We start from the raw sequence: 12,832 nt of genomic DNA on the forward strand, positions 1-12,832 counted from the left end.
GTAAAATACAATAAAGATTAATAATGTGAGATATTTACTTGTCCAGAAGATGAACAAAGCAGAATCAGCAAAACTCAAACAGGAAAGCTTCGTGTCTTCCACTGGGTTAAAAGAGCACCTGCTTTTCCAAAACACAGTCTGCGTAACAATGCAAAAACACGTTGGCTTCCCTTACCTTCTGCAAAAGGTTCCCATTCATAAAATCGACCCATAAATGGCTTGTTATTGTACGATGCACACTGCACTTCTCTAATACTTCTGCTGCTTTCAGGACACATCTATTCAAACAGAGAACACAGTCGCATTACAATCAATAGTAATATTATTACTGCTTTCTTATAAATACACTTTAGAAGGTCAGTGAAGGCTTTGTCAAATTCTGATGCATATTAACATTAAAAGACCCCTTATGTTTAAAATAGAAAGCAATGCTGTGCTTTTAAGTGCTTGTAAGAAAAAATAATTATTAATGTCGCAGAGCTGAAGGAGTAACAGTGCTACAAAATAATCCAGTTCTTCACTGAGCTGTCACCCCACTCAGTAAAAAGAAAATACTTGAAGATGAATTCAGTAAATGAGATCTGAATCTTTTCCTTCCACAAAAGCTTCACATTTCTCATTATTTATTTTTCAGGCTCAGATTCAGAACAGTCAAAACATTTAACATATACGCTTCCATACATTAACAAATGCTGGGCTCGACACCTTCTTATTCTCATCCTATTCTTCAATACAATATTTCTAGTTCTTAAAAAATTATTACTATTTCCACGCGCTACTATGACAACCATTGCCTTTCTCTGTATTTCAACTTGTGCCATCAAATGCTAGCTCCACAGTGCTTGTAGCAATGAGAACATTTGGTATAAGCACACGTACAGAGTGAGGCTGGGCAAGCTGAAGACATAAGAAACAACCTTTAATAGGTCACCTGCAATGCAAGCCTTGGCAGAAAAGCCTTGTTCAGATCTGAAGCAAATTCCAAAAGTAAATATAAGTTGAACACTTATTTTGTCCTCACATACAGGAGTATATGTGTATTAGCAGTTACAGCAAATGACTGCTTGGTGTGTGGGGACAAAGGGGAGCAAGATTTTTGAAAACAGGGGTTTACTTAGAGAAGTTCCTGTGCTTGGAGAAAACAGACAAACTTTGGTCACACGTGCATTTTTACAGGTAGACATCAGATGATCAAAAACATGACTCACAAGCAACAGAAATCAGAAGAAGAAATAGAACAGAGCAGCAGAATAATATTTTCTTCAGGAAACAAAATTCGAGAGAAAATTAGACACAACACTTCAAAAAGCAAAATAAATAAGTAAGAAAAGAATCCGTAATAATAAGATCTTGGGGCAAATGCAGATCAGATCTCTTAGGTCTGTTATGGGGGAAAGATGTGTCACCTTTGCAGTGCAAACCAACACACAGAGCTCCCAGAGGAAGTTCCCCCCAGAGGAGTTTTGGCTTTGCATCCACCACCCGTATATGAAGACATTTGTAGTTGGATCAATGAGAGCAAAGCCAAGAGTTTTCAAGTGGACTATAAAATGAACCAAAGTCATGGCTGTGGGGAGTTTCACTGACTGCTTTATCTTCTTGCAGAATCACTATAATAAGTCTTCAGGAATAAATACTGCTTCTGGCCAAACAGCCATCTGTGCTCAGTTCATCCACCCTTCTGAGGTCTCCAACTACATGCAAATACTGTCATCTTCAACAAGCCTTCAAGCAAAACAACAAGCAAACTATTAAAAGTTTCACTGACTTTGGGAAGGACGAGACCAACAGTTTGTTTCTAGCACATATCACAGAAATCAAAGCAATATATCTGGAATAAGACATTTGTGACACAGTAATGCCACAAGATTAATTCAACCACAATTAACAAACATCAGGAATCAAAATCTTATATTTTTCTGGAAATCAATCATACCACGTGTCCTAAGAGAGAAGGATGAGAACCTGAGCTGGCATCAATAAAGTCCTTACATTAAATTAGAGCAGAACAAAGTCAGTTTGTACCAGCAAAGAAACCAGCCTGAAGGGTTTCTTTTTGGAACACATTTCCTTTTTTTTTTTTTTTGGCTCATGTGTTCTGATAGTCTGTTGCAAAGTTTTGTTGTTTCTTGTTTCTCCCTTTCTGAGCCTTGAGCTCATGCTCTTGTGTACCAGTATTTCTGGCTCATAAACCATTTCCTGTGCGCCCCGTTCATACCAACTGCAGACAACGTAAGAATAAAAAGATCAAAATATTCATTGCAGTTGCCAAAAAACAGTGCTCCCCTCCTCTCCTCTAAGATCATTTTTCTATAGTTGCAGTTTCTGCTTTTAAACTTACTGAACAGTTGCCCACGGGACAGAGGCCCCATTGCTTTAAAGCAGGACAAAGGACTGACTAGTACACTAAACACACTGCATGGATTGAGCCCAAGCCAGATGAAGAAGTCTCAGTAACATCCCTGCTACTGAGAGAAGGCTCCAGTGAGACCTCACAGTGGACTTTCAGTATCTGAACGAGGGCTTTGAAAGAGAATGGGACAGACCCTTCAACGGGGTCTGTTGTGATAGGACAAGGGAAAATGGTTTCAAACTAAAAGAGGGGAGACTTAGATTTGATATAAGGAAGAAGTTTTTTTTACAATAAGAGTGGTGATGCACTGGAACAGGTTGGCTAGAGAGGTGGTGGGTTCCCCATCCACTCAAGGTCAGGCTGAACCAGGCTCTGAGCACCTGGATTGAGCTGCAGATGTCCCTGTTACTGTTATGGCAGTGCAACAGACTGCCTTTAAGGGTCCCTTCCAACCCAAATGGTTCTACGATATTTAAAAAATCCCAACTCAAATGTCCTTCCTCTACTTCCTTCACCAATGTATAACTGCAATTTAAATGTTGACATGAAGATTGGAGAGTATAAGTTGGTCTGCAAAAACTCCTTGCTTTGTACTCGCACTTACTGCTGAATGTTTATGAAGTATTTTATCACAGAGTCATGTGCAACAAGCCAAATGTACCACAGTTTGCAAATCAACAAGGTCTAAGCCAGCTTGAGTGTTCAACCAAATTTTATACTTCTTTATAATTTAATCACTGTTTCTGTCCAGCGTACATGTATCTTGAGTCTAAAACTGCTAAAGGACAGCAATAAGCAGGACAGAAAGGCAGGCAGTCCCAAAGAAGCTCACATTTACTGGTTCTACAGTCTAGGCCCTGCAGCAGCCATGGCCGCCCTCTTGGCTCAAGGCACTGTGGAGCAGGCTGAGGGCATGGCCAGGGCCTCGAGCAGTGCTCCAGGCAGTCCCTGCATTCTTCCTGGCCTTTTGCCAAACAAACAGCAATTTTATCTTAAAAAGCTGGCATGCTTGCAGGAGAAGAATGTTCCTATGGTCAAGCCCAAGTACTAAGATGTAAACAACACGGACCTCTTCCCTAAATCTTCCACAGGCTTTTGGTGTAGACTTTGCTAAAGCACTTAACTCATTGAGTGATTCTTCCTCAGTTCTCCCGCTGCGACATGAGGGCATTAGTACTGTGTTGTGTCATAGGTATTTGAAGACAAACCTTCTGTAAACAAAATGTAACTGGTAGTCTGATAGTTTTGTTGTCTTTTTTTTAATCAGGAATAAATTTGGAGTTTCATTATTTTCCTCTCAAAAGCAAACTCCTCTTATTTGGTAACTGAGGGAGGTAGGTGAACCTTTTCACAGAGATCTTCATGTAAAAACAGAATAATTTTTTTTTTATTATATTTCTCAAAATAATAATCCTTTTTCAACCACATGCAGAGAGTAAACGAGCAAAAAAATATTTGGTACATCTACTAAGATAAATCTCATAATGTGTTGTGTAGAGGCAGATATTAATTACTTAGAAAACTATAATTTTGACTTAAAAAAAAAAAAAAAAAAAGAAATAAATTACTCTTTAACTGCTAATGATTTTTAATGATTTCTTCCACATAAGTGAGGACCAGATTCATCAGTGCTTCACCTCACGTTGGTCCATCCACTACCTGAACCAGAAGGTTGTCTGAATCACTTGCAGATCATCATGCTGTTTTCCCAGCAGATATCTGGATGATTGAAATCCCCCATCAGGATGAGAGTCTGTAAGCATGACACCTACAGCTGAAGCAGGGGAAGGCCTCCTCAACAGGGTCCCCTTGATCAGGTGGCCTCTAGTAGACCCCAACCACGTCCTCTGTTGGTCCATCTCTAATTTTAACCCACAGGATCTCCACCATCCTGACTCAGAAGGAGCTCCAAACAATTTATCCACTTTGTGACACAGAGGACAACTCCCCACCCCTCCTACCATGCCTGTCCCTTCTAGAAAGCCAGAAAGCCCTCAGTGGTGGCATTCCAATTATGCTAATCACCCCGACACGTTTCTGAGATAGCAATAAGATCATCTTTCCTCATAACAGAGATGCTTCAGGCCTCTCATCACCTTTGTGTCCCTCTGCTGGAGTCTCTCTATAAGATCCCTGTCTTTTTTCAACAGATGAGCCCAGAATTGGACACAGTAAATTTCACCGAAGTGCCAAGCACTTTTACACAACACAGGAGGCCTTCAAACCTTCCAGTGCCACAGTATGATGTGGCTGTTTCAATGTCTCAGCCAACTTTCCTTGTACTTTCAGATCATGAAATTGTAGCAGCAGCAGCACGGTACAGTGTCAAAGGAGCAGGGAGTGCTTAGGGTAGGATATTTTAGAAGTACTCCTTTCTTTCTGGAGATCTTAAACCAAACTTCTTGAAATGCACTGAAGGAGTTACACATATCTGTGTCTCACTGTCATCTGAGATACACAGGCATGCAAGTACTCAGAGGTACAGCAACACACAGTATTTCTGTTTGTCAGGAAACTTCACTTTTCTTTAAATTAGCTGCTAGTAAGACTGAGACTTAAAGCAAAGAAACCACCCTACCCTACTTTGGAAAACATTTGAAAATAACAAGTTTTTAACAAATCTTTGAGGCTTCACTGCATTAACAAAGTATCAGCAATATACCAGATATCCATTGGTCTGGCAGCTGATGTGTGCTCACACTGGCACCATGCCTGCCATGAGCAAATTGCTTCAAGGCTGCCCTGAGATGCTGCGCTTTTGGAAAAGGAGGGTCATTCTGATACCAAAGCCACCTTTAAAGGCAATTAAGACACTGGCTAACATTTTTGGCACTGTTTCATTTCTACAGCCTGCAGTAACTGGCCAACTCTTTTTCCAAAGCCCACAGTCCTTCCGGGTTCTCCAGGCCTAAGGATAACTTGAAATTAATATTTTCTATTACTGCATATTAAATTAAGTCTAAGCAATCTAGTTACACTCAGTTTTTTCCTCCTGCAGTAGTTCCAGCTAATCTTATTAATCCTTTTCCATTCCAAAGGATAAAAATGCTTCCAGAGGAAAACAATTAAAATACTTGTTTCTGAAACACTGAAAGACAGCAATAGGCTCATTTAAACTGGAGATTCTTTCGTCTCCCAAAAGTTCTAATTCTTCAAGTTATAACAGAATATGAACACAACTGCCTGACAATGAAAAAAGTAAATAAGGTGTACCACGTTCAGATACCTTTGGCACAAAATACCTGATGATTTTTTTTTTTTTTCTTAAGATGGAATTCATGTTTGTGAAATCAGAAACAGGCAAGAAACTTCAAAATGTTAAATTTTTAAATTTATATGAAGAATAGCTTTTCAAAAAAAAAAAAAAAAAAAAAAGTGCTGGCCAGATCTAGTTGCAGCCCATGACCGCAGACAGTACACCATAAATGTCTGGTTTTACACGCAATGAAAATTAACATCTGTGAATGCAGCAGTATCTGGACAAGTTTAGGAAGAATCAGCACCTATAATGCTTCAGTCCTGGCACTGCATCAAGCAATGCATTTGCTCCTACATGTCTGCTGCAGTGGAAATTATGCTCAGTTACGGGATCATCATAAACTATTAACTTTTCACTAACCAGAGAGAACCTTTAAAACAAAGTCTAAAGGAGCAGTTAATACAGTAATATTTTCAGTGCTTTCAAGGGGCTGCCTGTCATGGGCAGAATAGATAACAAAATAATCCCATTTTGTCATCTAAGTAAGAGATACAAAAAGCAATCAAACAAATTATTAATCAAACAGCATAGTATCATTTGAAACATCTCCACACAGATTTGCAATACCGACTTCTGAATTTTCTGCTGACAGTTTCAGTGTGCCCAATATACACAAATAGCATCTACCGCACAGTGCATCGGAGACTATCTATCATCTGACCTCAACAAATGGCATCCCTTCTTTGGCTTCTCAGGACAAATTAACAGCCAGGAAAAGTGCTATTTTTTTTCCTGCTAGCAGTGTACTAGATCCAGGAAAAACAGAACCTTCCTGAATCACCATGGCATTCCCTCTCCACATTAAAGAAAAAACAAACCAAACTCAAGGAACACTGCATATCTGTAGTTCTATAGAAGGTAGCTCACTTTGCTGACTCCCTGATCCCTGCCCCAGTAACCCCACTCTCTTAAGGTTTGTTTCAGTTTCACATCCAATGTTCCATACAGTTTTGTTAGAGCAGTAATATAACCAAAGTTGACTGTAATACTTCAATTAACTCTCTAGAAAAATAGAACAGCAAGAGCACCAGTCAGGCTGTGTCTCTCTCTTGCAGGTCATGCTGTTAAACGGATGGTCCCAACACTTCTGGCTGCGGGGTCATCTCCCACCTGCTTACATGCCAACACAGCACTGGAGCAAAACCCTCCTCAAAATCTGTTTTCTCTTTGGCTGCAGCAGGCTAATCCACCAAATTCAAACACTGTCAAAATATCTACAGTTTCTCTGGCATCACCTCATGTTATTAATCCACCAGGTGTCTTTCTACCCAAGCATTCCAATATGTATTGCAATACCTTGCTTTATACCGAAGTCAAATTAATTCTATTTTGAAAGATTTTTGTTTCCTTTATAACGATACTGCTATATACTGACTACATGTTTTGACTACCAAGCCATCTCTTCTGTATCACAGAAGACATATATCGCCTGGTGATACATACAAACACATATATCATCACCTGGATGTTCATACAGGCTCAGAAAGCCTAACCGTTCCCTTTGCTTCTACTTCTAAAAACTCTCATTCTGCCCTCCTAATATGTTTATACTTCACATCTATGACTACACTTCCAGAATAATTCCTTCACTATCACTTCGTTGCTACCTCATCTCTCCTCCATTTCTTTCACATTCCGTCAATTGCAGCACACTCTTTGCCCCATTTCAAGCTGAAATAAAACAGAATGTGACAGTTGGATGTCTGAAAACTATCAGGCTAATGGTCATGTTACAATCAAAACACCACTGGCATTTTAGTAGCCCCGCTGGAACACAGAAACCTTTCTTCCACAACTGATTTCACTTTGGGAACAGAAAGTGCTTTGAATAAACCTAGAAGAGTTTTTGAAGGGTCATCTGAACATAATCTTGATTAAATTTGCAACATATCAGTTAAATAATGCATTAATGCATAATACTGCAAGTGTATCTACTAGTGATTGACCTTTCATCCCTTCTTTAGTAATTCACAGCTTCAAACACAGTATGTCTAATAATAAGATCAACCCAACAAAAATAAGCATCTCTTCCCAACTTCACATGTTTGCAGCTTTTTCTGAATTCCGATAAACCTATTAAATTAGATTGAAAAAACTTATTCTAAGATTTTTAACACCTTGTAAAAGATTGAAGTCCAGCTTTCGCTTTGAATTAAATTTTATCCACTCACCCATCTCACATGTAACATCCACACTGGTCAAACGTGTCCAAATAGAAACGTGTGGCATTGTTAAACTTAGGAAGGCTCACCAAATGGCTATAGGAGGAACATTAACAGTAGAGTTCCTCAGTAGCACCAAAATCGTCAATTTCTGATTATTGCTGTAATTTTACAAATATTTCTTCAAATAATAATGACAATAATTGGATTCAACAGTATCTAAGTTTAACAATTACTGTGAACAGATGATGCTAAAACAGAAAGAATATCATCTGGCGTAAAGCGATACACAAGCACACCATGGAAGCCAGCACTATGTGAATTCACACCTGCCAACGACCTTAGCCAGCTGACAGTTTCAAGTCCTTTTCTTGATCCAGCACAAAACCAGATGACTACTCACTCCTTCCAAAGCCATTTTTTCCAAAGTTCAGTTACTATTTTACTGTCCCAAATTTATTTTATTGCCCAGTTCCCTGAGTACTTCAGTACTAAGACTGGAGCGCACGGACGATATTCTTTACTTAACCCTAATCAAGCATTAAAAATACTTGGCATCTGCAAAGAAATGTTAACTACTTTGTACAACAGCTGTAGAACAGTGATATCATTTTTTTCTACATAAATGTGCTGCATCAAAAAAAAAATAAAAATCCACCAGAACAAGTATCCTTGCATTCAAATATCTATTTCTAGAAACACTACATAATGCTCAAGATAATTAAATCTCACACTATTGCCTCATTTAATGGGAAGTCAATTAAACCTTATTTCCATTTGACAAAATTTGGCTCCAAGTCTAAAGAATGGCTTAGCACGGAAAGTTTTAGGTCTTGCCGCTGGCACACTGTCTCATGTCTTTGTTGTTCAAAAACGTCATAGAAACAGCATGTTTTGTAGTCACAGAATCACCAAGGTTGGAAAAGACCTACAAGATCATCCTGTCCAACCGTCCACCTGTCACCAATAGTTCTCACTAAACCATGTCCCTAAACACAGCATCTAAACATTCCTGGACCACCTCCAGGGTCCTCGGAAAATGTGAGGTTTACATGTTAAAACTAGCTATTTTATTGTAATGAATAATAATGACAGCACCTATAAGCAAAGAGAACTGTTCTAAATGAATTTTTACTCTTTATACTCGAAAAATCTGTCACTCCAAAACAATTTTTGAAAGACAACATGAATATCAGCTTTGAAAGTCTGAAATCCTGATCACTTTAAAGGTAAATTTAATGTTATGCATTCCACTTAAATGACTGGCCTCTGCGTGGAAGGAGGGAGTACCTGGATTGATCCAGCAGGAGGACTACAAGTTTACAAAAGTTTTTGATTTGTATTGCCATAATCCTCCTCACCTTAATTAAGGAATCTAATTACAGCAAACAATCACTGTTCTTAGCTATGGACTTCCATTTTACATGACAATCAGGAAACATAAATGTCTATGCAGGTTACTATGACGCACAAATGTACAGGAGTGATATCTAGAATGAATTCTGATAAACCCATTGAGAGAATTCATTTTGTTCTGTTTGTGTTAAATACGACTCACTTTTCAGGGGAGCATTTGCTTTCTGCACAAACTTTCAGGCACCATAAATGTAATTTACACTTGGCTCATACAACCTCTCACCACCACTCACAGAAAGTGCAGCATTATCCTCATTTTAGAGTTCACATTTCCATCACAAAATCACAACCACGAACATCCTAAACTATCTGCCGCTTAAATGAAGCCACTTTAACTGCCAGATACGTTTACCATGCCTTAAAACGCTTTGGTATAGCTACAGCTGGTAGCACCGTCTGTTTACTCATGAGTTCACTGAACTTCAACTGTCCAGGCTACAATTTTCCACTGCTGGTATCTGTCTTAATCTTATTTTTTGACTGAAATATTTCTTCCAAAAACGAGTCTGAAGAAAAACAAGAGCAGAGAAGTGCTCTATTTTTTTCCCATGCTTTAAATACTCTTTTTTTTCTTCCAAAATGTAACTGCCTGTCTCCCTTTAATGAGTAAAATTAAGTCAGCCAGAAAAGTCCTTTTTGTCAAGAATGCATCTTCTGTCTTTTATATGGAAATCTACCCAAATATAGCCAGCCATAAGCTTTTGAAAAAATACTGATAATCCTACTTTGCACATGCTCAGTAAAAGCTCGTTGAAGTTTTGCAGCTCCAGTACTGGAACAATTCATTTACAAGGAGCATGTTCCAAAGCTGAGACTCAAAGAAGCCAAGTAGCTTTATAGGTACGTGCTCCTCAGGTCTGCACTGGGACAGGCACCGCTAAGTCTCTCTTCTGCCCCCAGTGCTCACTTAGATTCTGCCGCAGGCACCACGGGCAATGCAGGGGCAGCCTAATCCAAACACCTGTACCTGGAATGTGTGGGATATCTTGCAAAAACATACTTGCAAGTTCAGAGCAGGACTCAATAAATGATGCTGGATGCACAAATTGGCCAGAGGGTTCTGAAACAGTAAAACCAGAAGGAAGTAAAGAGAAGGAGCCGAATTAGAAGGAGGTAGAACTGGGGAGGCAGAAGAAGAGTGAAAAGAGCTGGAAAAGCGTGACTGATCAAGAAAATACAGCGGGTCTGCTTCTGCTAGAAGGCAAACGCAGAGACAGACTATATTTGGAAGAATAGCTGTAACACCTGTGGTGGAAAAAAAAACAACTCATGAACACAATGGCAAAATATTTCCATTGCCTGTAGCACTAGCAGGGATGAACTGCCCATGGCTCACTTGCAGCACGTTGATGAGGCATATGAATGCTGACCTATCACATGGCAGGATTCTGATTCTGAATGTTTCTTCTTTTTTGTTTTGAAATTACGAAGCTTCACACAGTATGCAACAAGACGTTAAGAAAATGCTGAGTCTCCACTTAGAAGACATGAGATTGTCCATGCAACTACTATCTGTTTTGGCTCTTTGTGCCTCATATGAATGATTGCACACTATTCTTTCCCCTGTGACCTATGACTCATTCAGTGTGCAGGAGGGATTAATTCTAGAGATGAATCAGGAATGTTTAGGTAGAAGAGTGACTATATGATCTCTGCCTCATCCACAGTAGAAGTCAGTAGGCATGTGGCAGATGTATCCACTGAAGAGCACTGAAGATGGTCTGCAGTTTCAAGGGGCTCTGCTATTCTGGGAGCAAAAGTTCACCTATGTTACAGTTCAGCTCAATCCTTTCTCAGTTTAAGAAACTACGTAGTTTCCATTTTTGGTGTCTGACTGAAAACCTCTGGATCTCATTTGCAGATGAGTTGCCAAATCATAATTGCAGTTTCGGTCAATGCAAATTTTGCTTTGAGTATCATCAAGTAATAAGTACAATACCAAACATGGAAAAAATCCCAATTACTCAACACAGGGCATTAAATAATTTACTATTTTTTCTGTATCTAATTATTCCATAACTCAGCTCCCTTCCTTACAACAAAGATCTGATCTTGCAATCACACAGCAGGTTAGTGAATGTTAAATCAAACACTGTGGTAACAATTTCAGTTAATAGCCCTTAGAGAAGCCTTTTTTTTTTTTTTTTTTTTTTTAATTTTTTTCTGCAATGAACATTTTTTAGGCAGGGAGCCAAAAGCTGAATAGTAATTACATTAAGCATTTATCACTAATAACTGAGCTGCAGATCTATGCAGAGAACCTGGAGTAAAATAAAACAGTAAATAATTAAGTCATTTTCTTAATACACAAGAGTTTCCTTATGATTGCTCACAAAACTCCAGTTCTGAAAGCCCTGAACCTGGACTAGTTCGACTGTGTCACACTGAGCATCCTATAATGGCACTCTGCTACCCAAGAAGTTAACTATGCACCATCGTAAGAAGCTGTCACCAAAAAGTGACTCAGAGAGGTCTTAAATGGGCAGTCAAGAGAGTGAGCAGGCTTGCTAGCTGCAACTCATAATGCAACCAGAAATAGAGAAAACAGTTCATTGCTTGGCATGGAATTTACTGAATGTTGAAATTAAAAACAGAAGACAGTTTTCAGGAAGAGGCATGGGATCTTTCCCTGCCTTCTACCCCCTACAGATCACCCAGTGACTCACTAACACTGTGGTGATGGTTATAAAAAATAGGGCATTGGCTTCTCCACAACTACAAGTCAAGAATTGAAAGACAAAAAGCCTTATCAACATATCACTCAAAGGAAACTCTTTCTTATTAATTGAGCTTGCATGTCTCTACACGCACAATAGGATGCCCTGAAAGGTGCTATTTCTGGACAACTACAGACTCGATGAAGTGCTAGCAAAACAGACACAGAACATTGCAGCCTGATACTTTACTTCTTTATCACTTCAAGTATTTCTGCAGCCTGCTTATTTTTTTTAACTGTTCTGGGCACCACAGAGCACACAGTGCAGCTCCCTGTTTTCAGCACTTCTGAGAGAGAAGTCCACCATCCTCCAACACAACTGTTCCTTGTAAGAAATGAAACACTTTCCTGCTCATGTAATCTTGCATTTGTTTCCCCACTTTTTACTTGAGTTTTGACCATTTTTCATTCGCAGGCTTAGAGCCTTGATTAAAAATAATGTAAAAATTTTAAATTAAACAAAAAACCTAAAAACTTCAGCAACAGCACTTCTAACAGACCGCTTTCTACTTAAGCAACCTTGGCTTAATTTTGGCAGCTTCTCCTGTTCTTCCACTCCACTCACCTTTGTCAGCACAAGAGAAGACTGGGAGTGTACTGGCAGCTAATTTCTCTACAAATTCCTGCCATCATGGAATTCGTGCCACCTTGAAAACACCCAGCTCATTATTATCAGTAGTACTAAACTAACACAGGGGAAAAAGCGCTCACTTCACGTACTGAAAGAGTGGGCAGGCACTGGCACAGTCTGCCCAGGGAGATAGTGGAGTCACCGACCCTGGAGGTGTTCAAGGAACGTTTGGACGTTGCGTTGAGAGACATGGTCTAGTGAGAACTATTGGTGATGGGTGGATGGTTGGACTGGATGACCTTGCAGGTCTTTTCCAACCTTGGTGATTCTGTGATATTAAAACAGATACTGACAA

The 12,832-nt window shown here is 39.3% G+C and overlaps 1 protein-coding gene across 1 annotated transcript in view; it reads right to left on the bottom strand.

Annotated features, from left to right (window-relative positions):
• The window catches only part of THSD4 (thrombospondin type 1 domain containing 4), a 243,174-nt gene that overhangs the window by 175,608 nt on the left and 54,734 nt on the right, over window positions 1-12,832 (bottom strand). Inside the window, exon 6 of the mRNA XM_072345424.1 lies at window positions 176-278. Within this exon, the coding sequence (XP_072201525.1) occupies window positions 176-278 (103 nt within the window). The remainder of the gene's footprint in view (window positions 1-175; window positions 279-12,832) is intronic.

The sequence above is a fragment of the Excalfactoria chinensis genome, chromosome 10 (genome assembly GCF_039878825.1).
Source record: "Excalfactoria chinensis isolate bCotChi1 chromosome 10, bCotChi1.hap2, whole genome shotgun sequence".
NCBI lineage: Eukaryota > Metazoa > Chordata > Aves > Galliformes > Phasianidae > Excalfactoria > Excalfactoria chinensis.